General features: G+C 39.9%; 2 protein-coding genes across 2 annotated transcripts in view; one reads left to right on the plus strand and one right to left on the minus strand.

Annotated features, from left to right (window-relative positions):
- The window catches only part of LOC129725075 (tyrosine-protein kinase Drl), a 516,531-nt gene that overhangs the window by 298,021 nt on the left and 191,654 nt on the right, over nucleotides 1-26,856 (minus strand). The gene's annotated exons all lie outside the window — the stretch shown is intronic.
- Nucleotides 14,199-16,049, plus strand: LOC129719809 (chymotrypsinogen B-like). Its single transcript, XM_055671215.1, has 2 exons — nucleotides 14,199-15,042; nucleotides 15,768-16,049. Exons 1-2 carry the CDS (start codon nucleotides 14,199-14,201, stop codon nucleotides 15,851-15,853), a joined length of 930 nt encoding a protein of 309 aa, XP_055527190.1. The 3' UTR covers nucleotides 15,854-16,049.

A 26,856-nucleotide genomic window follows, 5' to 3' on the forward strand; every position in this document is an offset into this window, starting at 1 on the left:
CACCGTGTCATGTACTTCTAAGACACTTGGAATCGAAAAGATTTTTCGAATATTCAAATTCCATGCACCTCCTGATTTTGCAAATGACATGAAAGCATTCAACATTTTCCGCGAGACACAATCTTAATTTTGGTTGAAATAATTTTTTTTGCGCAGAGTAGTTGTTTGAAACATTTTTTAAATTTGTTTCGTAATATCTTGCCATCATACATGGTATTTTCTCTAATTCAACATTGCCACCCTAACGACAATCATACAACAAATATTATATTTTAAGGAACTTTTCTTTTGGTATTCAGTGAAAAGTGATTTTTTTCATTTTGTACTCATTTTTACACAATATTATGAACCACCCTAGGTCGAATAAATTAACCACCCTAATGAAACATGATGTATTCGATGCTAGTTATAGTGTATATCATTATACAGGCTATTTCGAGAGACTAGAGATCAATTTCATCAAATAAATTCTAAATGTTTTAATCTCCGCCTTCCACAATTGAAAAAACGACTAAGTCCCAGAGAGTCGATTTTTTCAAAAAAAATTTTTTCAGATGACACCAATGCTCGACGTTTCATGCGTTTTTATGTTATTTGACATTAAAAAAAAATTCGAAAACCGAAATTTCACGTACCCCCTCCCCCCCTGGGGTGATTTTCCATTATTCAAAAACTCCAAACTTCAATCTTTTTACGCCACCCCATTTTAATTCCGATTTAACTAAAATTTTGTACAGGGTATTTTGACCTAGAATACGTCTTACGGCAACAATTACAGGGACCCAATTTCAATACAGGGATCCAATTTCAAAACCGAAAACATCGAGAGCGTCACAAAAATTGTCCAATTTCAAACGTTTTACACGCAGTCAGTTTCCAACCGATTTCTGTCATTTTTGCAGCAATCGATTGGAAAATCATTTGAGCACCCGTCCAAATGCAGAAACTTGTAATCTGATTGTTCAAACTATTGTTATATTGAAAATTGTTGAACAATGTCGAAACGCAAATGTCGATTTTTGATTGGTCGCTTGCTGCCTTTCCCTAAATAGGACGACAGAATGGTGTACCTAGTTAGCCGGGAATGCACTCTTTGGGCTATATAAGAGACTGTTTCTCCTCAAGCAAATCAGTTTAGGGACGAATGACCGTTTGGGGTTAAAGTCCCTTCAAAAGGAATCAATCAATCAATCAATCAAGCAAATCAGTTTACTAGCAGCAGGCAGCAGCATCGGACATCAACACCGATGGCAGTAGGCGATGGGATCAGAAGCGGACAACAGCGGCGGTGGTAGTGGTTAGCTGCAGTTCTTATCTCTTTCAGTTCGGCTCCCCTTCGATCTGAGTTGGACCCCACCAGCGGTAATCCGATTCAGATATCGTTGGGCAAATACAACCCGAAACTAAAAGAGACTCGCACCGCCAGGTGGTTTGAGAAGCCACCATCATCCAGCGTATGTATAAATAGGGTGTGTGCACATAACGTGTGTGAATATTTGTAGCGTGTGTCCCTAATATATAAGGTGTGTGGCTAGCGTGTGTGGCTTGCTTTAAAGCGTGTGTGTATGTTTATGGCGTGTATGCATGCCTGTAGCGCGTGTGTGCATGTTTATAGCGCGTGTGGCTTGCTATATAGCGTGCGTGGTTTGCTATATAGCGTGTGAATGTCTAGCGTGTCTGTGCATGTCTATAGAGCGTGTGGCTAGAGTGCGTGGCTTGCTATATAGCGTGCGTGGCTAGCAGTATAGCGGTTGAAATTTTCATATATACACTACCCGTCATAAGTTTGGAATCGCTTTACTGAGTATTGCAACACCCAGTTTGAATATTGCAACACCCCGAAAAGTTTAGCATCACTCAAAATGGGCAAATTTCTGTAACTTTAACTGTAATATGCTTGACCAGAACTGGTGGCACAAGCCGAACACCGCAACTTTGTGGGTAGTAATAATCACGCGATAAGTTGAAGTCTAAATATTAAAAACTGCATGCACCCTAGCGCCGCATATCGAGGTAATTCAGTATTAAATTGTCTACCATGTAGAAGCCTTTAGCCTTCTGAACAAGTTTGCTGAACACCGCAACTTTCTGGCTGGTCGGAATCGTGAGATTAGTTAAGTTCAAAATACGTGTGTTATTGTTTGCCCACTAGCACCACATAGCGGTAAAATTTCACACTGAATTGGCCACCATACAGTAGCCTTTGACCTTCGGAACAAGTTTGCTGGAAACCGCAACTTTCTAGGTTGTCAAAAACACGAGATATCCGCCTATCCAGGTGATGCTAAACCTTTCGGGAGGCGTTGCAATATTCAAACTGGGTGTTGCAATACTCAGTAAAGCGATTCCAAACTTATGACGGGTAGTGTAATTGCTAACAAATCACCTCATGTAGAATTTGATTATCACTGTGAATCATTCAAAACTAAATAAAAAATTTGCCAAGTTGAAAAAATATTCACTTGTCAATAAATGGCATTGACAAACACAATTAATCTCAAAGTTTATCTGAAGAATTAACCCCAATTCAGTGTATTCCCAAACCTATTCCAAGAAATACATTGGCATAAGACCATCGTATTCTACGTTACCTTTTCGGTCGTGTCTTATAAACAACCTCTTCAACTTTTTTGAGCAGGTGAATATTTTGTATAGGGTTTCTTTTTGAAATTCTCTGGTCACTTTTTTCCATACGATGATTGGCACCCTAGTCTCCGCCAACCACGCTCGACGCCTGGGTTCGAATCCCAATGCCGTCACTGATTTTGAAAACACGAATGCTTACAAAAACATCCATCACATGGGAAACCTGTCGACCTAAAATTGTTGTTATTGTTGTGGCTACCAGCTAGATGGTAAGAACGCGGTACAGCTGAAGAGGTCCCAGGAGCAGTGCTGATAAAAGTCATTTTCCCCAGCAAAATTCTTCGGAAATTACAGCCGATCATTTTCAATTTTCACTTCCAATGATCGCAGCACTCTTTCAGATACACTAGATTTTCGTCCTAGTAACGTGCTGTTAAACTCAGATGAAATAGATCGCGCGCATCGTTCACGGTTACGGAATAATATTTGTCGACAAATCAACCCAATAGTCTTCACTTCAAAGCGAAAAAGAAAAACAAACAGTCCACTCAACCAAAATTAACCTCACCGAAACACTTTTTCACTGACACTGACCGATGCTTTGACAATCTTCGTTAACTGATAAATTGATTTTGTTGTCTTGCTTCCATCGCATGAAATATAATGAGGTGTTTTGACAGTTCACTTCAATGCAAAAAGCGGGAAGGGAGAACTCTGAAAGAATTGTATAAATATAACGTTTATGGATGCTTTTTTTCACTTTCACTCAAGAGTGTCAACAAATATCAACCCTGCTCTTGAGTGAGTCAGATTCATAACTTGCCGGGTACGGATTCAGTACTTCACCACGTTGGAAAGGAATAAGCTGAAGATTGGGTGGAGGTCGAGGAAAGTGGGCCTTCGCTTCAGCGAGAAGTACACGGTCAGGCGGTAGTTGGTTGTAGTTTTTATTGAGGTTGCGATTGTAATTCTGATTGTTGTTATAGTTGCTATTGTTGTAGTTGTTATTGTTGTTGTTGATAATGTTGTTGTCGTTATTGTTGCGACTATTGTTGTTGTTATTGTTGTAGTTGTTGTTATTGTTGTACTTGTTGTTATTGGTGTTGCGGTTGTTATTGCCGTTGTTGTTTCGGTTGTTGTTGTTATTGTTGTGAGTATTGTTATTGGTATTGTTGAGGTAAGCCTGTTTCCGTCGTATCCTTCGTTTCCTGGCAGCTTCTGCGTTCTTTTGCTGCTGCATCCGACGCTTTTTTCGTTCGTCATAGTCGGTCCAATCCGCTTTCCAAATTCTTTTACTGCCTATGAGGCGCCATCCTGATTTTTCAGCATTTTCTGCATGAAGTTCAGCTTGCAAACTTAGAAGTGTTTGAGGTGGAGCTTTGATATTCTGATTGATAGCGTTTTTTCAATCCGCGCTCTAGGTTCTATATCGCATTACCGAGAGATTTCACTTCAGATAAAACATTCTCCTTTAGCAGATTAGACGCTTCCTCTGCGGTGTGCGATAGAGCCGAGCTGTGTTCAGTGCACTGTGCTGCCATATTTACTGCGGCAGAGCTCGTGCACTTCTCTAGCAATGCGCTTCAACTTCCTTTCTAAACCGTCTGTAAGATCAGTTTCATACTCATCGATACGATCCCTCGTTGCCTCAGAAGAAATGTTGGAAAGGGTCGTCAAATGGTTTTTTTATATCCACGAGATCATTTGATTTCGTATTATTAGCGGCTTTGATGTCCCGCGATAATGTTGACACAGCATTTTCAACTTTTGTGAGGTTGACCACTGACACCGTTTCTTTAATTTGTTGTTCCATATGGGAAAACAGCGCACCCATTACACTAAGTTTGCTTACATCGGCAGCAATGCGTTGGTTGGCATCGACCAATTCTTTTTGCTGCTTTAAAATCAGCTTTTGTTGCTCCGCTAGCATTTCATTCAAATGTCGTAGTGACTAACGATTGGCATTCCTCGCAGCACGGAAGCAAGAACGAAGTTGGGTCTACCGTAAGTTGGTCGACTTTTTTAATGCGGACAGAGCTGCGGGTCACCGGTATTCCAATCCCAGTTGCATGGAACTTCCGGGTACATCCGACACAAGACCATAACACAAAGGAATCTTTGGCGAAAATTTTGCAGACCTTGGTCATGTTGACGTTAATTGAACAAAAATCGGTAAACCGGCACAAAAATCGACACAGAAAAACATAACCAAATAAACAATAATAAATAAAGAAAAGCTTAGCATGCGCGAGGTCGGAAGCGACTTGAAAACACGTCCGAACTGATTGACGATTTGAACTGAACCTTTAATTATACATTATTTGAAATCTACTGACTAACGTTGACATAAACACTCCGAATATTTATACGCAGTATATGAGTACAAATCGATTACACCACGATCAAAAACAAAATCGCATCATATATATATTTGTATGAATTCAATGTTGTTTGCATGTATATGTGTTAATGTATGTTCATATGTTACTAGCTGACCCGGCAAACTTCGTCTCGCCTATTTTAGTGTTCAATTTGATAATTTTGAAAATTTCAAATTCATTGATTCCTTGCGATTTGTTTATATCATTTGAATTGATTGGTTTTATCGGAATGACAACATCCTCGACTTTTGGCTTTGACAGTTCACTTCAATGCAAAAAGCGGGAAGGGAGAACTCTGAAAGAATTGTAAAAATATAACGTTTATGGATGCTTTTTTTCACTTTCACTCAAGAGTGTCAACAAATATCAACCCTGCTCTTGAGTGAGTCAGATTCATAACTTGCCGGGTACGGATTCAGTACTTCACCACGTTGGAAAGGAATAAGCTGAAGATTGGGTGGAGGTCGAGGAAAGTGGGCCTTCGCTTCAGCGAGAAGTACACGGTCAGGCGGTAGCTTCTATACATCATTTCGATTACGGAAATATCCATATGTAGTAGTATTCGGTTAATTTCGGCTGTTTCCCAGAAGTTGCCATTTAGCAATTCAAACTGGTGTCTGAGGTCAATTTTTAGCTCCTTGCATCATTCTGGATCCGGTGATACACATATTGGGTGGCATTTGGTCACTTCAGGCTATTTTTCAGAAACCGTAAGTCGCCATCTTGGATATCAAAATGGCATTAGGGGACAGTTTTTGGCCTCTGAGCGTCATTCTGGTTAAAGAAACACTCGCATTGGGTGATATTTGGTCATTTTCGGCTGTTTTCCAGACACCGGAAGTCGCCATCTTACAATTCAAAATGTTGTCTGAGGTCGATTTTTGGCTTCAGTGCATTATAACAATTCCAGAAATACCCAAATTGGGCGGAATTTGGTCATTTGCCGCTGGTTTTCAGAAACCGGAAGTCGCCATCTTGGATTTAAAAATGGCATTAGGGGACAAATTTTGGTCTCTGAGCGTCATTCTGGATGAAGAAACATTCATATTGGGTAAAATTTGGTCATTTTTGGCTGATTTTCAGACGCCGGAAGTCGCCATCTTACAATTCAAAATGTTGTCTGAGGTCGATCTGTGGCTTTAGTGCATCATAACAATTCCGGAAATACTCATATTGGGTGGTATTCGGTCATTTGCCTCTGGTTTATAGAAACCGGAAGTCGCCATCTTGGATTTCAAAATGGCATTAGGGGACAAATTTTGGCCTCTGAGCGTCATTCTGGATGAAGAAACACTCATATTGTCGAATGTCGTCGTCGAGCCGAATGCAAACGGCTCTGAATACCACCATGTCATGATGTTTACAGGAGGGTCTAAACATAAACCCCTTAAAAACAGTCCTAATTCCATTCGGCAGACGAAGGACGATCTCCATCACTCCTCCAATACTGAATGGAGTTAGACTGGGCTTCAGCAATGAAATCAAATATCTCGGAATTATTCTGCACAAGAAACTGAACTGGTCTGCGCAACTGGATCATGCCGCTAAGAAAGCGATCTCAGCGATCCGGGCCTGCAGAACTCTGTTCGGTAAGACCTGGGGACTGAAACCAGACTTGGCACTCTGGTCTTACAAGACCATTGCCCGACCAAGAATCACCTATGCTGCCCTAGTGTGGTGGCCTAAGGTGAACGAAGTGACTGCGCAAGCCAAACTCAAAAAAGTTCAAAGACTTGCATGTCTTTCGGTTACCAGCGCTATGCGAACAACTCCAACTGCAGCCATGGAAGCTATGCTCTGCCTACTACCTTCACATCTTCATGTGAAAAAGGAAGCAGAGCTTGGCGCTCTGAGGTTGCAAAGGAGGAAAACCACACTTGAAGGGGACCAAATCGGCCACCTTCGCATACTTAGGGAGTTCAAACTAACTCCGCTATTAACCACAGTCTCCGACTGGATGGACGTTAGGACCAACATGGATATTCCATATAGAGTGATTGAAACAAACCGCTCTATGTGGAACAATGGAGGGCATAATCTTCCACCTGGCATCGTCAGTTTTTATACGGACGGCTCGGAAATGGGATCCCTAACGGGATCTGGTATATACGGACCCGGTATCAGGGAAACGTTTTCCCTGGGAAAATGGCCCACCGTTTTTAAGCAGAGGTATATGCCATATATGCAACGCAACTACAGACATGCAAAAATCGGTATATTCTCGGACAGTCAAGCAGCACTACTAGCACTTAAGTCCGCCAAATGCGCTTCCAAACTTGTTTGGGAATGCATTGAAACTCTACGGGAACTTTCTCGACAGAATTCAGTTTTTTTGTTTTGGGTGCCCGGACACTGCGGAGTCGAGGGTAATGAACACGCTGACTACCTAGCAAGACAGGGATCAGCTCAGCGGTTTATTGGCCCCGAGCCGTTTCTGGGTACGTCCATTTCCGCTATCAAAAGCGAACTACTAACTTGGGAAAGGCTAGAAATAGTATCCCAATGGCAACAGGCACAGGGTTGTAGACAAGCTAAACAGTTTATTTATCCGAACCCTGGAACCGCCAGAAAGCTACTTAGTCCAAATCGTAGTGACCTACGGATAATCACGAGACTCCTCACCGGACACTGTCCCGCTTTTTATCATTTAAAGAAAATCGGCGTAGTGTTGAACGACACCTGCCGATTCTGCAAATCTGAACCAGAGAGTTCAGAGCGTTTGCTCTTGCGAAGCTCTTGCTTCCTCTAGGTACAACTTCTTAGGAAGTTACCTTTTAACTCCATACCAAGTATGGAGCTCCAATCCCAAGCAGGTCATTAGTTTCATCAACTATGTTGTACCTAATTGGGGTACAGGTTAACAACAAAACAGTTCTACTCCATCAATGAGTACGAACAATCCGTAACCTGTGCACAGCAATCGGGGCCCGCCACAAAAGACAATCAGCAAGAATGTCGCAGTGGCATTTCAGTACCCAGTGCCCTTCAGGCATACAGAACAAAAAAACACTCATATTGGGTAAAATTTGGTCATTTTCGGCTGATTTTCAGACGCCGGAAGTCGCCATCTTACAATTCAAAATGTTGTCTGAGGTCGATCTGTGGCTTTAGTGCATCATAACAATTCCGGAAATACTCATATTGGGTGGTATTTGGTCATTTGCCGCTGGTTTATAGGAACAGGAAGTCGCCATCTTGGATTTTAAAATGGCATTAGGAGACAATTTCTGGCCTCTGAGCGTCATTCTGGATGAAGAAACACTCATATTGGGTGTAATTTGGTCATTTTCGGCTGTTTTCCAGACACCGGAAGTCGCCATCTTAGAATTAGAAATGTTTTCTGAGGTCGATTTTCGGCTTCAGTGCATTATAACAATTCCAGAAATACCCAAATTGGGTGGTATTTGGTCATTTGCCGCTGTTTTTCAGAAACCGGAAGTCGCCATCCTGGATTTCAAAATGGCATTAGGGGACAGTTTTTGGCCTCTGAGCGTCATTCTGGTTGAAAAAACACTCATATTGGGTGAAATTTGGTCATTTTCGGCTGATTTTCTAGACACCGGAAGTCGCCATCTTACAATTCAAAATGTTGTCTGAGGTCGTTCTGTGGCTTTAGTGCATCATAACAATTCCGGAAATACTCATGTTGGTTGGTATTTGGTCATTTGCCGCTGGTTTATAGGAACAGGAAGTCGCCATCTTGGATTTTAAAATGGCATTAGGAGACAATTTCTGGCCTCTGAGCGTCATTCTGGATGAAGAAACACTCATATTGGGTGTAATTTGGTCATTTTCGGCTGTTTTCCAGACACCGGAAGTCGCCATCTTAGAATTAGAAATGTTTTCTGAGGTCGATTTTTGGCTTCAGTGCATTATAACAATTCCAGAAATACCCAAATTGGGTGGTATCTGGTCATTTGCCGCTGTTTTTCAGAAACCGGAAGTCGCCATCTTGGATTTCAAAATGGCATTTGGAGACATGCCAGAAGAAGGAAGGGTGTCGAAACATTATGGACATGTTTGTTACATCTACAAACATTCACTTGCCAAATTTGGTTATATTTGCTTGATTGGTTCTCGAGCTATGCGAAATTTGAGTATCATTTGTATGGGACCCCTCCCTTATAGAAGAGGGAGGGGTGTCAAACCATTATGTATATATATGTTACCCTTAAAAACATCCACCTACCAAATTTGGTTCTATTTACTTGGTTAGTTCTCTAGATGTGCGGAAATTTGTGTTTCATTTGTATGGAACCCCTCGCTTCCAGAATAGGGAGGGGTTTCGAACCATTATGGACATACTTGTTACTCCTAAAAACCTCCACATACCAAATTTGATTGTATTGGGTTGATTGGTTCTCGCGCTGTGCGAAATTCGTGTTTCATTTGTATGGGACCCCTCCCTTGTTGGAGAGGGAGGGGTGTCAAATCATTATGGATACATTTGTTACCCCTAAAAACATCCACCTACCCAATTTGGTTCTATTTACTTGGTAAGTTCTCTAGATATGCAGAAATTTGAGTTTCATTTCCTTCCAGAAAAAGGAGGGGTGTCGAACTAATTTGGACATATTTGTCACTCTTAAAAACATCCACATGCCAAATTTGGTTTCATTTGCTTGGTTAGTTTTTGAGATGTGCAGAAATTTGTGTTTCATTTGTATGGGGGCCCTCTTTTTCAGAAGAGGGAGGGGTCTCAAACTATCATTAAAACCTTTCTCGGCCCCTAAAACCCCTACATACAAATTTTCACGTCGATCGGTTCGGTAGTTTCCGAGCCTATATGGATCAGACAGACCGACAGACAGACCGGACTGCATTTTTATAGGTATAGATATTTTAAATGTTCGGTATAGTTGTGCTGTTGGCTACCAAATTCTTTTTATTTAGAATGAATAACAAATCCAGCAGAAATTATCATGGTGTATTTTTTAAGTGTTGTAGTAAATCTATTTTAACAAATAATAAGTTCGAATAAAAAAGGCTGGGTCTTACCGCTAGGTGGATATATTTAGGTTTTGTTTATGATTCACTTAAGATAAAATATATGACAATTTTTTTTTTCATTTAAAAAGGATAATGTTCGATAGTTCTGTTTTACTGTGCATGTTTGTTTATGAATGACATAGTAATTTCATTCATTTTCTAGTCACTCTCAACTCTACTAACATGTGGAGAAGATTTGGGTTGGGAGTTTGATTGAAGGAGAGTAACTAAACAAGAATGGTCTTCCAGAAATCAGCAATGATGCTGCAGTTACTGCCTCGAGTTTCTATGTCGTCGATATATGACTTCATCAACAGAATCCTTGGACTAATGATTAAACGCCATTCCTAGTTGTTTCTTATAATCTTTTTGCCTTTCTCCTAGAAAGGTATAGCAATCACTGGAAAAACCAAAGGTATAAAAGTGGTCCCAATGGCCGAATGTCATATACCACTAGACCCCTTTCGACGAACTGAGCATTTTCTGTATGTATGTATGTATGTGTGTATGTGTGTGTGTGTATGTGCAACTTTTTTTTCTCACTCACTTTTCTCAGAGATGACTGGACCGATTTTCATGGAATTAATTGCAAATGAAAGGTCTAGTTGCGCCATAGGTTGCTATTGAATGTCATTGTAATCGGATTTTTAGTTTAGAGGTTATGTATCAAAATGTAAAAATCACGTAACATCAATATCTCAGAAACTACACAACCAATTTCAATAAAACTGGTGCCAAATGATCGGGCTGTCTCCAGAACCCTTAACTTTTGAATTTCGTTATGATTAAACATATGGTTCAAAAGTTATGTAAAGAAAAGTTATCCTGAGGTTGTTTAAACTCACTCATTTTTCTCAGAGATGGCTGAACCGATTTTCACAAAATTAGTGTCAAATGAAAGGTCTAGTTGCTCCATAGGTTGCTATTGAATTTCATTGCAGTCGGATTGTAACTTTGTCCGTTGTTCATAAAAATGTTAAATCACATAATGAAAGTAAACATATTGACTTTCTCCTAACGATCACTGGCTAATGAAAAGGTAGAAAAGTGATCCAAATGGCCGAATGTCATATACTACTCGACTCAGCTCAACGAATCGAGCATTTTCTGCATATAAGCATATATAGGAGTATATGTTTGTGTGTGGGTGTGTACGTGTGTACGTGTGTATGTGCACCTTTTTTACGCACTCACTTTGGTCAGAGATGGTCTGACCAATCCGATTTTAATGAAATTAATTGCAAATGAAAGGCCTAGTTGCCCTATAAGACCCAATTGAATTTTATTGTAATCTGATTTCTAGTTTAGAGGTTATGTATCAAAAGTTATGGAAAGAAACGTGTTCTGGAGACTATTTAATATCACTCATGTTTCTCAGAGATGGCTGGACCGGTTTTTATAAATCAGTGTCATATGGAAGGTTTTGTTGCCCCATAAGACCCTAATGATTTTTTTTACGAACGGTTTATTACTTTGCCTGTTATGTTTAAAAATGTGAAATCCAGCTATGAAAAGAAACATATTCCGAAGACAACTTGAACTCACTCACTTTTCTCAGAGATGGTTGACCCGATTTCCACAGAACTAGTATCAAATAAAAAGACTAGCTGCCTCATAACACCCTATTGAATTTTGCTGTAATCGGACTGTAACTTCGTCTGTAATGTATCGGGATGTGAAAATCACGAAACTTTATTATCTTAGAAACTACACAACCGATTTGAACAATATTGATATCAGATGAACGGGCTAGTTAAGGGTTAACTGATGAATTATGATTGAACACGTGGTTTCAAAGTTTGGCTGCCCTATACGTTACCTTTTCATTTGATTGTAATCAAATCTAAGCAATTGTTATGTTTCTTTTTGAGAACAACGAAAGTCTATTATCTCAAGTATTACACGACTTATTTGAACATAACTAGTATCATACAAACGAGTCATCTCTCAAACTTACAAATAACAAACTTCATAACAATTTGATATGTTGTTCAAAAGTTTTGGGAAGAAAAAAAATTCAAAACTATTCAACACCTTACCTGCTTTGATCAATATATATGGCCTCAACATGATTTAAATGTGGTATCGTACTATCTGAACGTTCCCGGTATCGCTCGTGATTAAATTGTTCGAAATTAAGAGTCATTTCTTTTATTTCGCTATTTCTTAAGCACTAAAATTACGTCAAATTTCATATTTTATAATTTAATTACAACATCAATATTTCAGAACCCAAAGAGTGAATAAACCTCTATTGGATTTAAGCATTCATGTAAATCTATTTTTACAAATAGTAAGTTTGAATGAGAAAGGCTGAGTCTGACCGCTAGGTGGATTAATTTAGGTTTTTCCTTCTAGTTTCAGTTTTTCTTTCAAATCGTTCGAAAATTGCCAATTATAACCAAAGAAGGGGGAAGGGTGGTATAAAAAAGTGACGTAACTAAGTGGGAATTAGTTGTGATAGTTTGTGACAAAGGGGGGGGGAGTTAATTTTTTCCAAATTTTGCGTGACATCATTAATGGAAAATAAAACACGAATTTAAAAATAGTCGCTACTAAAAAAAATAGAACGATCAATTTAACCCTCTAGTGCCCAAGTTAATTTCTAGACGGGCTTCGGTAAAATCACTATGAATCATTATAAACACTTTTTAATTGTTTGTTGAAGCTTTTTAGAGGTTTGACTAAAGCCCACCAGAATACCACATTGGGCACTAGAGGGATAAAAGCAGTCAAATACTTTGCATAAGTAGAAACATTAGGGGTCTTCATGTCAAACTTGTATATAAATACCGTGACTGCGCGTAATTCCGTGCAGCACATTTTTCACGCACTTATCTTATAAAACTATTTTTCAACAGTAAATTTCACTAAAACACAACTAATTTGTGTACTTTATCACGTGCATAGCATAGCCTGCTATGATAGTATAGAAATTAAGTATGTTTTAGTAAAATTTACCGTTGAAAAACATTTTTTAAAGATGAGTGCTCGGAAAAATGCGCTGCTCGGAATTACCCGCAGTCACGGTACCCAGCCGTAAACCGTGTATCTTTTATTACGCGTCGTCAATGGAGGTGAGTATTTTCACGGTTAGTTATTTGTATACGAGCTCGACATGAATACCCATATTGTTCGTGCAAAAATATGTTCCTTCTTTTGTTCTCACATAGTTTACCACAGAATTTACCTGATACGACATATCCTCCCTGTACAAGTGCTTATGGTGGACGAGTCGAGTCTTGTGTTGGGAACCCAAAATAAAATAAAACTGTTTATTTGTCTTTGAAAACTTAACAGAAATTCAAGATCATCTTCTTATGAAGCTTTTTTCGCTAAAAATTTAGCAATTATATAACCAACAGCGAATTCCTTCAGTCTATCGTACTCACAACTAACCAAAGCCATTTTTGATAACCTTTTGTTCTTCATAGTCACACGTAACCTATTTTTAATCAGTTTCTTCTTCGAAAAAGACCGTTTCCCAGTTTCGGTCGAAATTATCAAACTCGAATACATACACAATGCAACAGAATACACATTTTGCGGTCGAGATTGGAAAATCCAAGCTTCTCTTAATAAGGTTGCAATTTTATAAAATCATTATCACCTACCATTCATGTTATCTGATATATTAATTAGGTACGATAATGGGATACTAGATCGGTTACTTTCGTATCAGGATTCTAAGTGAACGAATAAAATAACATTGATACTTATTTAATTGAATTCCCAAATTTAGCAAAAACTTGTTCTGAAGAAACAAAACATTCGTTATCTTCTTTTTGTGCATTAGTAGTCAAAAACAGTGTTGATAACGCAACATTTATGTCATCAGTTCAGTAAATAACTGCTCCACTGTGAGAATTGTAGCAAACACGATTTTGATAAGAGAGTCAAGGGTCAATTGATGTGGCAGGATACACATCCAAAAGATCTAAAAATTGCCAAAGAATTTGCAAAATCATTAAAATGTGGTAACATATTAGTTTTGTAAATTGATTAGGTTATTACGTTGAAAGATTTTGTTCCCAACATAGGAACACATTTCATTCTTAAAATCTTCAGGTATTTCCAAATGATAACACACATATAAGTGTCTGTCATTTCAAAAAAGTTGAATGCGTTGAAAGATAAGTAAACGTTCAACTTTCAACGCGATCGGTTCACAATTATAACTTCTTATTCACTTAGTGTTTTTTGTTATCGCAATACGATTGATTAAACCTCATAAAAACAAAAATGCAAATCATAGCGATCGTAACTTCGGTATTGTTGGCTTCTGTTGGTTGTGATCGCGCAAAGTGTGGTGTTCCGAAAAACTATGGCAACCAGTTAATCGTACAAGGGCAGGACACTGCTGCTGGGGATTGGCCTTGGCATGCCGCCATTTTCCATAAAAATAGGGGCTCGACTAACTACACCTGCGGTGGAACTGTAATTAGCAACCATTTCATTCTGACAGCCGCACATTGCGTGATTAGGGCCAACGGTTATCTGCTTGCACCGAAAAATATTTTTGTGCGTGTCGGAATTCACAACCTGGATGAGGAGAATCCACAGTTCGCCCAAAAGCATCATGTGGAAAAGATTCATAAATTTCAGAATTTCACGAAATTAGTAAACGACATTGGATTGATCCAACTTAATTCTCTTATTGTATTTAACGATCATGTCCTACCGGTATGCATGAATTTGACGTCGAACATTACCGGAGAGATCGGAGCTGTCGTAGGATGGGGATTAACGGAAAAAGATGAAACATTTCCAGAATTGAAGAAGGCAATGATTCCAGTAATTGACCCGTTAATCTGTTTGGCAACTAATCGAGCTCTTTTCGGTCAAACTCTGAGCCACGATCTATTCTGTGCTGGATATAAAAATGGAACCAGTGTCTGTAATGGAGACAGCGGAGGGGGCTTAGTTTTCAAAAGAGGTGACAAGTGGTTTTTGGGTGGAATCGTGTCGATCTCACAACAACGAACTGACGGATCTAACAAATGTTATACGGAAGGTTACGCAGCGTTCGTAAGTGTGCAGTATTACTTGCCATGGATCAGCGCAAATACAGGAATAAATTTCCAATGTAAGATTTTGTATGAAATAAATTATTTGAGTTTAGTTATGTTCTATTATCTACTGTTCATATACATCGACAGTATCCTACAGCACCAGCGTGAATGCATTTGTTCAGAGATAAACGTTTTCGGGCACTCAACTGGCTACGACCCTAAGTTAGAAAAAAAGTTGAAAAACAGTGTGAAATATACCTCGAATCATGAAAATTGATGAGTGCTTACCAGAGTACTTACTATTTTGCAATTAACAGTTTATGCTAAATTGAGTGTATACGTCTCTTACAAAAATTACTATTTGAGTCTAAAATCTGTTCACTCGTGAAAATAGGTAATTAGCTAAGTCAAACACATGTTCAAAGTTTCATTTGAATCGGAGAAATTCGAAAATGCACGATTTATCTTTAGCATAGAAACCATCACATGACAAATAGGGTTAAACAGACAATTCACAATTTTCATTATTTACGAAAACTGAAATTATCGTATTGTACCACTATTTATTTACACTGTGATTTTCACCTTTATTTATTTTTCTATACTGCCCTTGATTGCAAAAACAAACCTGAATTGTTTGATTTTGTTGTCCCCTTTTCAGTATATATGTCCATTCAGACAACACAAAATAAGCCGATGTTAGAGTTCATTGTAAGAAGTTTGCATTTACGAAAAATAGAAAATTATACCTATGATGAAAACAATATTTAGTAATTGATTATATTTTTGATTTTTCCAGATACTGGAGATAACTGCGGTGAACGGAAAATCAAGAGCCGTTGGCCAATGAGAGATGGAAATGAACAGGAAACCTTTCATGGATAATGGCCTTGGCACGTGGCTATCTTTCGTCGGAATAGGACCTCGTACATATACTTCTGCGGTGGAACCATCATTCACCAACAGTACATTCTGACGGCAGGTTATTGTATTGTTGATGACCAATTGAACATGATTGCATCACAAGACGTGTTTGTAGGTGTGGGGATTCACAATATGTATACTTTGAATCTAGAGGTACTATGCAGATACATGATGCCAACAAGCTATATACTTTAGAACGGAACGTGAATGATACATATGGCATGGCGTTAATTGAACTTCAAACTGCTATTGAGTATACCAATTACATTCAGCCAGCATGCATATATTTGAAGACAAATATCACGGGAGAACTTGGCACCGTTGTTGGGTGGCATTATAAAAACCGTGACCAAGTTTTTCCAAGGGTCTTGAAAATAAGAAACCTCCCAGTGATCGATTCGAATGACTGCTTGCGAGCCAATCGTGATAAATTCGGTAAAACTCTTGACGGAGAAAAAATTTGTGCCGGGTATAAAAACGGCTCAAGTACCTGCCAGGGTTATGTTGGAGGAGGGCTGTTCTTCAAAAATGCTGACCGATGGTTTTTGGGAGGCGTTTTATCCTACGCATGGTTCTCTATTCCTGACAAGTGTTCTACCAAGACCTATGATGTGTTCACGAAGGTTCACGATTTTCTACCGTGGATCACAGAAATCACAGGGATGCGTTTTGAAGGCTAGTGTAAATTTGATTCTGTTCAACGTATAAATAAGTTATCATTGCACTGTCTTATTACAGAAACTTCACACTAGTTGAACCAAATGAAGCGAAAACCAATTCCTGAAGGCTTTTCAAACGCTGCTAATATAAATGTAACTCTGTGTGTAATCGAAGTATAAGTATAAGAGAAATGAACATCGCGGCAAGAGAAGTGTATTTTATTCCTAAAGAGAATTAGTTCCAATTAGTGTAACGGTGTACCAGCTCGTGGTCCCTCGTATCCTTCGGATACCATAACACTTTTTCGGCTTCCACACATTCAGGTGAAGAACGATTACTCGTCTTTCTTCCCAAGGGACGCCCTGTTGCGATGTCTGGACGTATGTTAACGACTACATACAGCAACCCACCGATCTGATTTGCGTACTTATGGTTGTTTGGCAAGCTGGCAAGCTCCTTTTCTGTCTGTATGGAATATTGGACGACTTTGCAACTTGCATTCCAAATCATTCGAGCAGCTTCTGGATGTACTGCTTTTACTTCTGGGATATTCCGTAGGTCCACCTCGATGCCCAGAAAATGGCGGAGATCGTCTAGAGCCGTTACATAAATACAACATACAACCAAGTAAGTGGTATTTTTGCCGTTTTTCCGGACATACAGCCTCGAATCATTGGAGGTTTGCACAAAACCCTGGTGGTAGACAAATAAACATCTTTCCTTTTAAAATTCAATTCAAATACGCAGTCTTAACGTCAGAATGCTTGATTACCAATTTCTTCTGGTCTTCTTACGACGGACAGCAACACGCGGAAGTCAAACTCTTCCTTAATCGCTGCTTTCACAATCTTGTTTGTTGCATTTGTAAAAGTCCTCTCTGTTTGTGTCTTGACAATTTCTCAAAATGTTCGGGAATTACATAAATCTGTTTTACCAAAATTTTTACGGCGTTCGCAGTAAACCAGACGACATTAGACGTGAGCAATACATTTCATCTTACGATATAATATGTGGCACCGAATCGAGGATCCAGAACAAGGTTTTCGATGCTGAGATCTGTCCATCAGACTCCAAGTTTATAATTCATCGAAGAGATCGAGATCTAATAGCGACTGCAATGCAAGGAGGAGGTTGTATGGCATTAGCGAACAGGAACGTGGCTCTAAAGAGGATGCAACATCTTGAAATACTGCAGACTAACGAGGATCTATGGATGCAAGTTGAACTTGGTGGTGGCTATAAGCTTTTGATTTGCGTCGTATACCTTAAACCAAATAATTCACTGCGTGAGCTATGCGAATTTACCTATAATGTTATTGCCATTAAGAATCAGTTAGACTATAGGACTCATTTGCTAGTCTTAGGAGACATGAATGCTCCACATATTCAATGGACACTCGAGAACAATTGCTATGTATCATCATCGTGTGAAGGTCGATATGCTGAAAGCTTAGTTGAATTCATAGAATGGAGTAGTGGATTCGTCCAGCTTAACGGGATAACTAATGTACTTGGTCGTACACTTGATTTATGCTTCACAGAACTGCCCTTGTCAAACATTACTGTCACAAATGCTGCTCCTTTATGTAAAGTTGACCCGCATCATCCTCCATTGCAGATTCAGATATCATTTCAACCAGTACGTTATGCCCCTTAACGAGAGATGAGTTACTTTGACTTTAGGAGGGCAAACTATGACGTTATTGGTGCTGAGATCTCAACTGTAAATTGGCACCAAGTCCTCGATCATAGCAATATTAGGGTTGTTGTAGATAAATTCTATGACGTAATTTACGATATCATTTATCGTAATGTTCGAATGACTCTTCCTCGTCATCCAAAAAATCCGATTTGGTTCACCCATGAACTCACAAGGCTACTACGCCGGAAAGACAAGGCGCATAAGAAATTGAAACGTATGAAGCACCCATTGGATTGTGTGACTTTCAGCGATCTTCGTAGACAAGCAAAACAATTACAGCGTACATGTGAAAATTCATATCAGCAGCGTAAATGTAGAAGTGAAATCAAACCATTTTCATTTTGGGCGTACGCCAGGTCTATGAGAAAAACAAACTCGATGTCCAACGAGATGTTTTATGGTAACAAAAACTACACTGGCACGGACGAGATTGTCGAAGGCTTTGCTGATTTCTGTATCACCACATTCGTAGCGCCCGGTCAACAGTTGCCATCTTTTCAGCATAACTTTTCACTTTCGGACACATTCTCATTTGAAACTGTATCCTGTGAAGACGTTTTTTGTGTATTGAGATCTCTGAAAGAGGACAAAGGAATGGGACCTGATGGGATCTCTAATGTTTTTTTGAAAGAATCTGCTCGCTCACTCTCGACACCTCTTGCACTTATATTCAACAGAATATTCCGAATAACCCATTAATCACCTTCGTGGCCTCGGGCTTCATTTGCGTTCGCTGCTCTGTCGGGATGTGCACTGCGCCTGCGTATGGTTATACATGTGCAAGTGGTAAGTTCGGACTTCTGTCCATACCATATCCCGCGTTGTCAGGCAAGGTACCAATCGAGATCAGATTCGTGTCGTATTGTGGGACGAGGGTCTTTTTTGTATTCCTGTAAGGCAATGGGTATATGTTCCACTGCGACAGGAATGATTGTCTTTGTGGCTGGCCCCGATTGCTTTACACAGATGACAGGATGCTCGAACCCATTGACGCAGTTGGGCTAGTTCAGCGGTTCTCCACATGGGGTACGCGTACCCCTGGGGGTACTCGAAAGCTCTCAGGGGGTACGCGAAAGAAAAATCAGTAATGGCGGACAAAGCAATTTTTCTCTAAAATACTTCGTTTGTTTTTAGAACTTGCTCTTAAAACATGAATGCAGCAATCAAACAAACCATAATTTAATTTGAAACCTAAACAAGACTACCACAACATGATCTAACACTACTCTCTCCCACTCTGCGAGAACATTCCAAGCCAGGGGGTACAACCGATATGCAAAATATCGCCAAGGGGTACGCCAACAAAAAAAGGTTGAGAACCGCTGAGCTAGTTGGTTGTAAGCCTGTGTGCCCCAATTCGGAACAACATAGTCGATAACGCCAGTGACCGTTCTGGGATTGGTGCTCCATACCTGGTATGGTAGTGGTCCCCGTGGCTCTGTGGTTAGCGATGTCGGTCGGCTAGCTCTCCCACACGGTTGTGATATCAGGTTTGATTCCCGATCGAGTCGAGGATTTTTTCAAGCTGGAAATTTTCTCGACTTAGCACTGGGGCACGGTGTATCGTTGTACTTATCTACACATGCAAAATGTGCCAAAATACAATATCGATAACGAATTCTCTCAACTAATCTAGTTGATCGAGACCGCTTTCAGCCCCCAGGCTAAGCGTGCGATATTGTTTTTACCTGATATGGAAATGGGGGGTAACTTCCGAAGACAAGTTGAACCTCGATGAATGCGCTGAGCTCTCAGGTTCAGCGTTGCAGAAGCGACAATTGTCGGTTGGGACTTTGTCGATTTTCTTTAAATGATAGTGAGCGGGACAGAGTCCGGTGAGGAGTTCCGTAATGATCCGTAGTTAACTACAAGTTAAACTAAACAGCTTTTTGGTAACCGCAAAGTTGGAGTAGATAAACTGTTTAGCTTGTCTGCAACCCTGCGCATGTTGCCAATAAGATGCTTTTTCTAGCTTTTCCCATATACCTAGTTGTCCTTTTAATAGCGGATATGGAGGTACCCAGAAACGGTTCCGGTTTAATGAAATGCTGAGCAGATCCTTGTCTTGCTAGGCTGTCGGCATGTTCATTTCCCTGGGACGAGAGTTACATCCGGTAAGGTAATTTTTGTCTTCTTACCATTGCGATTTCTGTAGCAAACTTCTCCAGTTTCTTATCCGGTTACAACCGCTACTCGGTCTCCAGGAAGGGTCATGGATCATACGGCACTTACTCTTCATATGACCAAGTTTTATAAGATTGTCTTTGAACCAGATTGCGCACACAATACTGATTCGCAACGACCAGATTTTCCACTCCTTTCCATGGCCCCGTCCTACCTTAACGATAAGCACCACCCTAAATATTTCGTCCAGTTCCAATTTCTGGAAACTCCGCTGAACACTGGGACAGAAATGAAATCTAGCAGAGCAAAACTGTTAGCGCTCTCACGGTATAACCAATCAATTTCCGAACTTCTACAAAATTTCTTGGTATAGTTAGGGCTTCAATTCGTATGCTTTGATTAGTTGGGCCCATCATGGCAAGTATATTATCGATAACAACTCTTCATGTCCTGATGGCTCTTCACCTCTTAGCACTAAACATCCTATGAGTAAAGTCGCCACAGCATCGTCTAAAATCCTAATGTACTACCTGAACGTCGGTGGTTCTCTTTCGGAGTACCAAATAGCATTCAGCGACGGTTGCTTTGACGGGAACGTTGCTCACCGTTAACACGATATCAATAGCAACAAACGCCCTAGAGGTGGCGTTTTACTCGCTGTACGCTCAAGCCACAAATCATGTTTGGTAAGCCCGTCCGAAAGCGCATCAGTTGAAAAAGTGTGGGTTGCGATTGCTACTGCTGATGCAATCTACTCTACGTATGTGTAATTTACATCCCTCCTGATCGAGTAACCGACGATGCTTTGTTTAAGAATCCTATTGACTCTGTTGATTGGGTTATAGCGCAAATGGGACTCAGAGATAACATTATCGTGTTTAAAGATTTTAACTTGAGCGGGATCTCTTGGCAAAGCTGTTCAAACGGTTCCTTTTCCCCGATTACTTCTCGTTCTTCGATTGGCCGATGAGCGCATTCGCAACGAACTCTGTGAGGTCTGTACGGTTTTACAAGCTCAATCACCACTGGTTGAAATGACCAGATACAATGCTCCTCTACAGGTAGATTTGACAGTCAACCCGCAACATCGTATCCGTGATACTGCCGATAGCGTCTTCTACGATTTCAATAGGGCTAGTTCTGATGGCATGAACCACTTCCTTCTGCGTGTCGAGTGGGTTGATATTCTTCAAAGCTACGATGTTAACCTTGCTGCGTCAACTGTCTCCGTTATCCTTCTCTATGCTATCGACCAGTTTGTTCACGTGAAAACCAACCGTGGAGCAGCTAAACCAGCTTGAACAAATGCCAATCTCAAATACCTGAAAAAAAACTTTGAGCTCAATCGGACTTCGGGAAGTTGAGCCTCAAAGCGGTCAAAGTTACAGTTTTCTGATCTCTTGTGTGTTCTGATGTGGCTCGAGTCTCCCAACGCAAAAGTTTTCATGTCTCTGATATTTTTTTTATTTTCAAACAAATTTTTATGAAATAACATCAGATCTCGATATTTTATGCATTTCTAAGAGATTTGCTTCAAAAAAAAAAAACGATTCCGTAAGCTTCAAGAACTACTCTTGTGCATTTTTAGGTTGGTCAAAAATGTAAGTCTTTCACGACTGTAAGTGAAACCTCATTAGAAATCCGATTAAGCTCAAATTTTAAATTGAGACTTTTTTCGAGAAGACAAAATTGTTGAGCCCTAGTGTTTGCATCAAAAAAATGCTCCAAAAACACCTATTTTTGATGGGTTTACCTTTACACGCACTGACGAAACTAACCACGCAGCATCAATCATAGTAACCCATGAGCCAGTAGAAAAAAAATAACTCAAACTCTAACCGTAATGGTGAAAACAGTGAAGCTACTCCGTTGAGAAGTGTGCGCGATCAAAGAACCCGCCGCGTCGAAAACGGACATCGCACGGAAAAGGGACACCGGTTATGCTTGTTCCGGTATCTACATCTTGGCACTGTTGAACTACAAGCGACAAGAAACTCCAAAGAATGTTGAAGAGGAAGACCGACGGAAAAGTGGCTACATCGCTGCGTACGCTTGATCGGGAGGTCGGTGCAACCGGCCAAACAGTGGAAAAGTACCTGGCGAATATGGACAATAGAGTGATATGGACCGAACGGTTTGCGCCAAACAGCGAGAAAAGAAAAAAAGGACATCAGAAAGCGGCAGTCCCGTCCATTGGTCTCGGATCTGCAGGCAATGACGCAGTGTCAGCGACTGAATAAGGTGCCAACCAACCCAACGTTCCCCAGCTGCGTCCCATCCAGAATTTCTGAGTAAACCAGAAGCGTAAGACTTACTCTAACAATTTTGACGCGAAAATTGAGGAGGAATTGATGAATAAAACGAAGAAAGAATTCAAAAACATGTCTACACGCATGTTTTCGTCCACCATGGCGAATATTCCGGTAAACTCCCGGAAAGCCACTCGCAAGGGCGTGGAATTGCTTTTGCAAGTGAGCCTATATTTTTCAACGGAGATTGCGGGTTCGAGTCCCGTCTGGACGAGGGAAAATTTTTTCTAAGCCTAAAAGTCACACCTTCTATTCCCGTTCATTTTCGCATCCTCGCAAACTGCATACATTGCCCGCTTTACTAAACAAAAAATGTACGTTATATAACAAAAATGAAATTAGTTCGTAAAGTATATTTTTTTGTTCACACAACATTTATTTGACACGGCACAACACAAATTATTGTTTTACGGAGCCAATTAAATCTAATGCCCTATGGTCTAAAATATCTTATAAGCTAAAGAGTGAGCCTATATAAATACCTTTCATGGGAAATTCATTAAAATAACTTATCTGTCTTGGTTTTTTCTATCGCCATCCGAAAAAAGTCCATTTTCTTAATGCAAACATTACTACTGAACGAAATTCGAAAATCTAGTTTCTCTTAAACATTCCATTGGCACTCCATTGTTGATGCACTGTCGATTTTTCGTAAAATTATGTTCAGGTAATAGGTACCGTCCCTATTCCTTACAATCCACTCGGGAAAATAAGGTGGCGCCGGCCCTGAGCGCCAGCAAGAGGACCGAGATTGCGTAGCGATGAAAGAGTTGTACCAAGCTAACGACACTCGGAAGGTCTACGAGAAGCTGAATAGCTCCCGTTAAGGCCTCATGCCGTAAGTCGATATGTGCAGGAGCTTGGACGGCAACCTCCTTACAAATGAGTATGAGGTATCGAAAAGTGGAGAGTCGATATGTGCAGGAGCTTGGACGGCAACCTCCTTACAGATGACTGTGAGGTATCGAAAAGTGGAAGCAGCACTTCAACGAGCATCTTAACGGCAATGCAGTAGAGCGCGAGGACGGTATGGCAACTGATCGAGCAGAAGACATCAGGACTCCAACCCCTGATCTCCTGGAGATGGAGGAAAAGATTGACCGGCTGCTGGAGTGGACCAACTTCCCAGCGAGCTTTTTAAATACGGTGGAGAAACACTGGCTTAAGCCGTGCACTGGGTCATTGTCAAGGTTTGGGAGGAAGAACGAGTACCGGAGGAGTGAATGGAGGGCTCACATCATTTGTTTATCGATTTTAAATCGGCATACGACACAATCGATCGAGACCAGATATGGCAAATTATGCGAGACTACGGATTTCCGGACAAACTAACGCGGTTGGCCAATGCGACGATGGATCGAGTGATATGTGTAGTTGGAGTATCGGGGGCACTCTCGAGTCTCTTTGAAACCCGAAGAGGTTTAAGACGAGTTGATGATCTCTGGTGGAAGGTGTCATTAGAAGAGCGGGGATTACCACGAGTGGCACGATATTCAATATTCGATATTCAACTGTTCAACTGGTTTAGCCGACGATATCGACATTGTGGCTCGGACCTTTGTGAAGATGGTGGATACGTACATCGGACTAAAGGCCGCAGCCAAATGGATTGGACTGGTTATCAATGCATCGAAGACGAAGCACATGAAAGGAAGGTATTCACAAGAAGACAGTGCTAACCTCCCATCTCGAGTTCAAGTTGGTAGTGATGAAATTGAAGTGGTCGATGAGTTCGTCTATCTGGGCTCACTGATAACTGCCGACAACGATACCAGCAGAGAAATTCAACGGCGCATTATGGCAAGAAATCGTACATACTCTGGTCTCCGGAGGACGCTCGTATCGAGTAAAATTCGTCACCGCACCGAGTTAACCATCTACAAGACGCTGAACAGACCGGTAGTCTTCTACGGGTATGAGACATGGACTATGCTTGTTGAGGACCAACGCGCCCTTGCGGTCTTCGACTGGCCGGTGAATTGCACCCATGGACCGAGGGGAATGGAGACGACTGTTACGTACAGCAAAGGCCACACTATGGCTTGGGACTGTTTGGTAAGGTAAGTAACATTGTTTCGGAAGCTTCCTCGCAGCTAGGATTCCTGTTAAGCTTTGCCAAGAAGTTTAAAAACATTTGCTACCTGAAAGCTCTATGCTGTACAATTGTTCGGTCGTTATAGGAATATGCGTCTGTGGTTTGGGTACCCTATAATCAAGATGAAGGTCATTGGGGTAAACTGTTTACTAAAATAAAAATAAAATTAATAAAGTTTGCGATCTGGCAGCAAAGATGGTGCCACGATGATGACTTTTCGACAAAGTTGTAGATCATAACAATAACAGTTTCTGAGACCTACGAGTTTCTGTAAAGGTTTTCTAAATTTTACGTTTTCTTGTGATAATCATAAAAGTTAACTCAAAACAAATGCATATAAATTTTCCATTGATAGAAATTTAATAATTCCGTCCTTTTCTGCTGAGTAAGGAAGTTTTTCAAGTAGACACTTGTGAAAAATCATGACCCAAAATTTTAAATGAATACTCAGTTTTGTAAATTAGTTATCTCATTGATTAGCAAGTATTGGCAAACCATATTTTGTATTTTACTAAATTATCCATGAAACATTTTCATTTTCTGAAATTTTGGAAGATGCGTTTTTTTTCCTGGGTTTTAATGATATGCAACCATAGATTTCATGCGAAAATACACTTCCCAAGTAACAATCAACATGCTTCAAAGATTTAGGATTGTTTTGTTTTCGTTTTATGTTAACTTACATTAAGGCTTTGATCTTATTTGATAGCCACAAAATATGATTCGCAAGTATTCTTTACAGCCATCCTATGCCAACCGTCATATGCATGAAGTTGTACGATAGTCCCTCTGATGACCAAATAAAACTAAAAACCTGCAGACTATAGTTGTGGCTAAAATAAAACTTGATGACCGTAACTTAGGCAGATGAATACCGTGATAGGCGTATTGGATTTAATATACGCTATATTCTGATCAAATTAAGAGAATCAGTTATGATGAAGGATTTAGAGAGCGTTCGAAGGTTTATCCGAAAACAACATGTCGCCTTGAATGAAAAAATGTGGAATTATGAAATTCAATCCTAAATCAGCATTTTATTTTACAATATTACCGATACCACAGAGTAGTTTTGAAATTCGAATGATAGATAAAGTCATACATTTAACAAAATATGACAAATCATGGCATTTATTAAATCATTATTCTAGTTCAGAGGAATTAGATTTTGATTGAATAGTCATTTTTTACAGAATTACTTCGGCGAGCGGTAATTACGATAAAATTTGTGGCTTGTTCACCATAAATATTTCACGGCATGTGTTTTTACTTGCACGAAAACGATTCAAATGACACAAATAATCAATCATAATAAAAAGAACCAACACATTTCTGTTTTCACGACACTGTCGGAATATAATGTTGGCATTGAGAAATGAAACCAAGATAAAATTTGTTGCTTCACATTTAATTTGGAGAATGTATCTCAGTTAAAATTTCGAGGCCATTCTATGGCAGGCAAATCGGCCTGTTAAAAACATCTGGTCCTATGATGAAGACCTGGGCCAACTAGCCATGACACATGTATATAGCTGTTGTTAATAGGTTGTTATAGCCGCGTGGTCGGCATTGAAGGTTTTAAGTTGTGGTTCTATCTAGCTCTAAAAAACTCAGATATAACCTATTTTGTTACTTGGGTGGCTATCTATTTATTGCATGGAATATTGCTCTGATGTGGTTTTTTCTATTTTTATTGTTTTTTTTTTAATAGTTGCAAGCTTCCAAAAAAAAATTAAATGGGAATCATTGTTAAAAATGTAGACATCATGCTGGGCGAAGAAAAATGTTGGACTTAAATTTTTTTTTTATTCCTATTCAGTCATTTCTATATTACCGCACTAACTGTAGAACTATTTTTTTCATCATTGGGTTCTTTCTACACACAATTGAAATTTTTTTCAAGAAAAATGGAAAAAATATACCATACCTTTCCAAACACCTGTACGAGTACAACCAGTACCGCAGGGAATTAATATTGTCATCGCGACGTGACGTTTTAATTTAGAACTGTGTCAAATCACAGCAACGAAACAATTGTCGAATTACACTGAAAACAAAAATTAGTATTCGACAC

This window comes from Wyeomyia smithii, chromosome 2, assembly GCF_029784165.1.
Source record: "Wyeomyia smithii strain HCP4-BCI-WySm-NY-G18 chromosome 2, ASM2978416v1, whole genome shotgun sequence".
Lineage (NCBI taxonomy): Eukaryota > Metazoa > Arthropoda > Insecta > Diptera > Culicidae > Wyeomyia > Wyeomyia smithii.

Bases quoted from the DNA above. Each gene is read 5' to 3' on its own strand.
- LOC129719809 (XM_055671215.1), top strand. From the start codon at position 14,199: ATGCAAATCATAGCGATCGTAACTTCGGTATTGTTGGCTTCTGTTGGT. The intron at 15,043-15,767 runs GTAAGATTTTGT...TGATTTTTCCAG, and splicing joins TACAGGAATAAATTTCCAAT to ATACTGGAGATAACTGCGGT.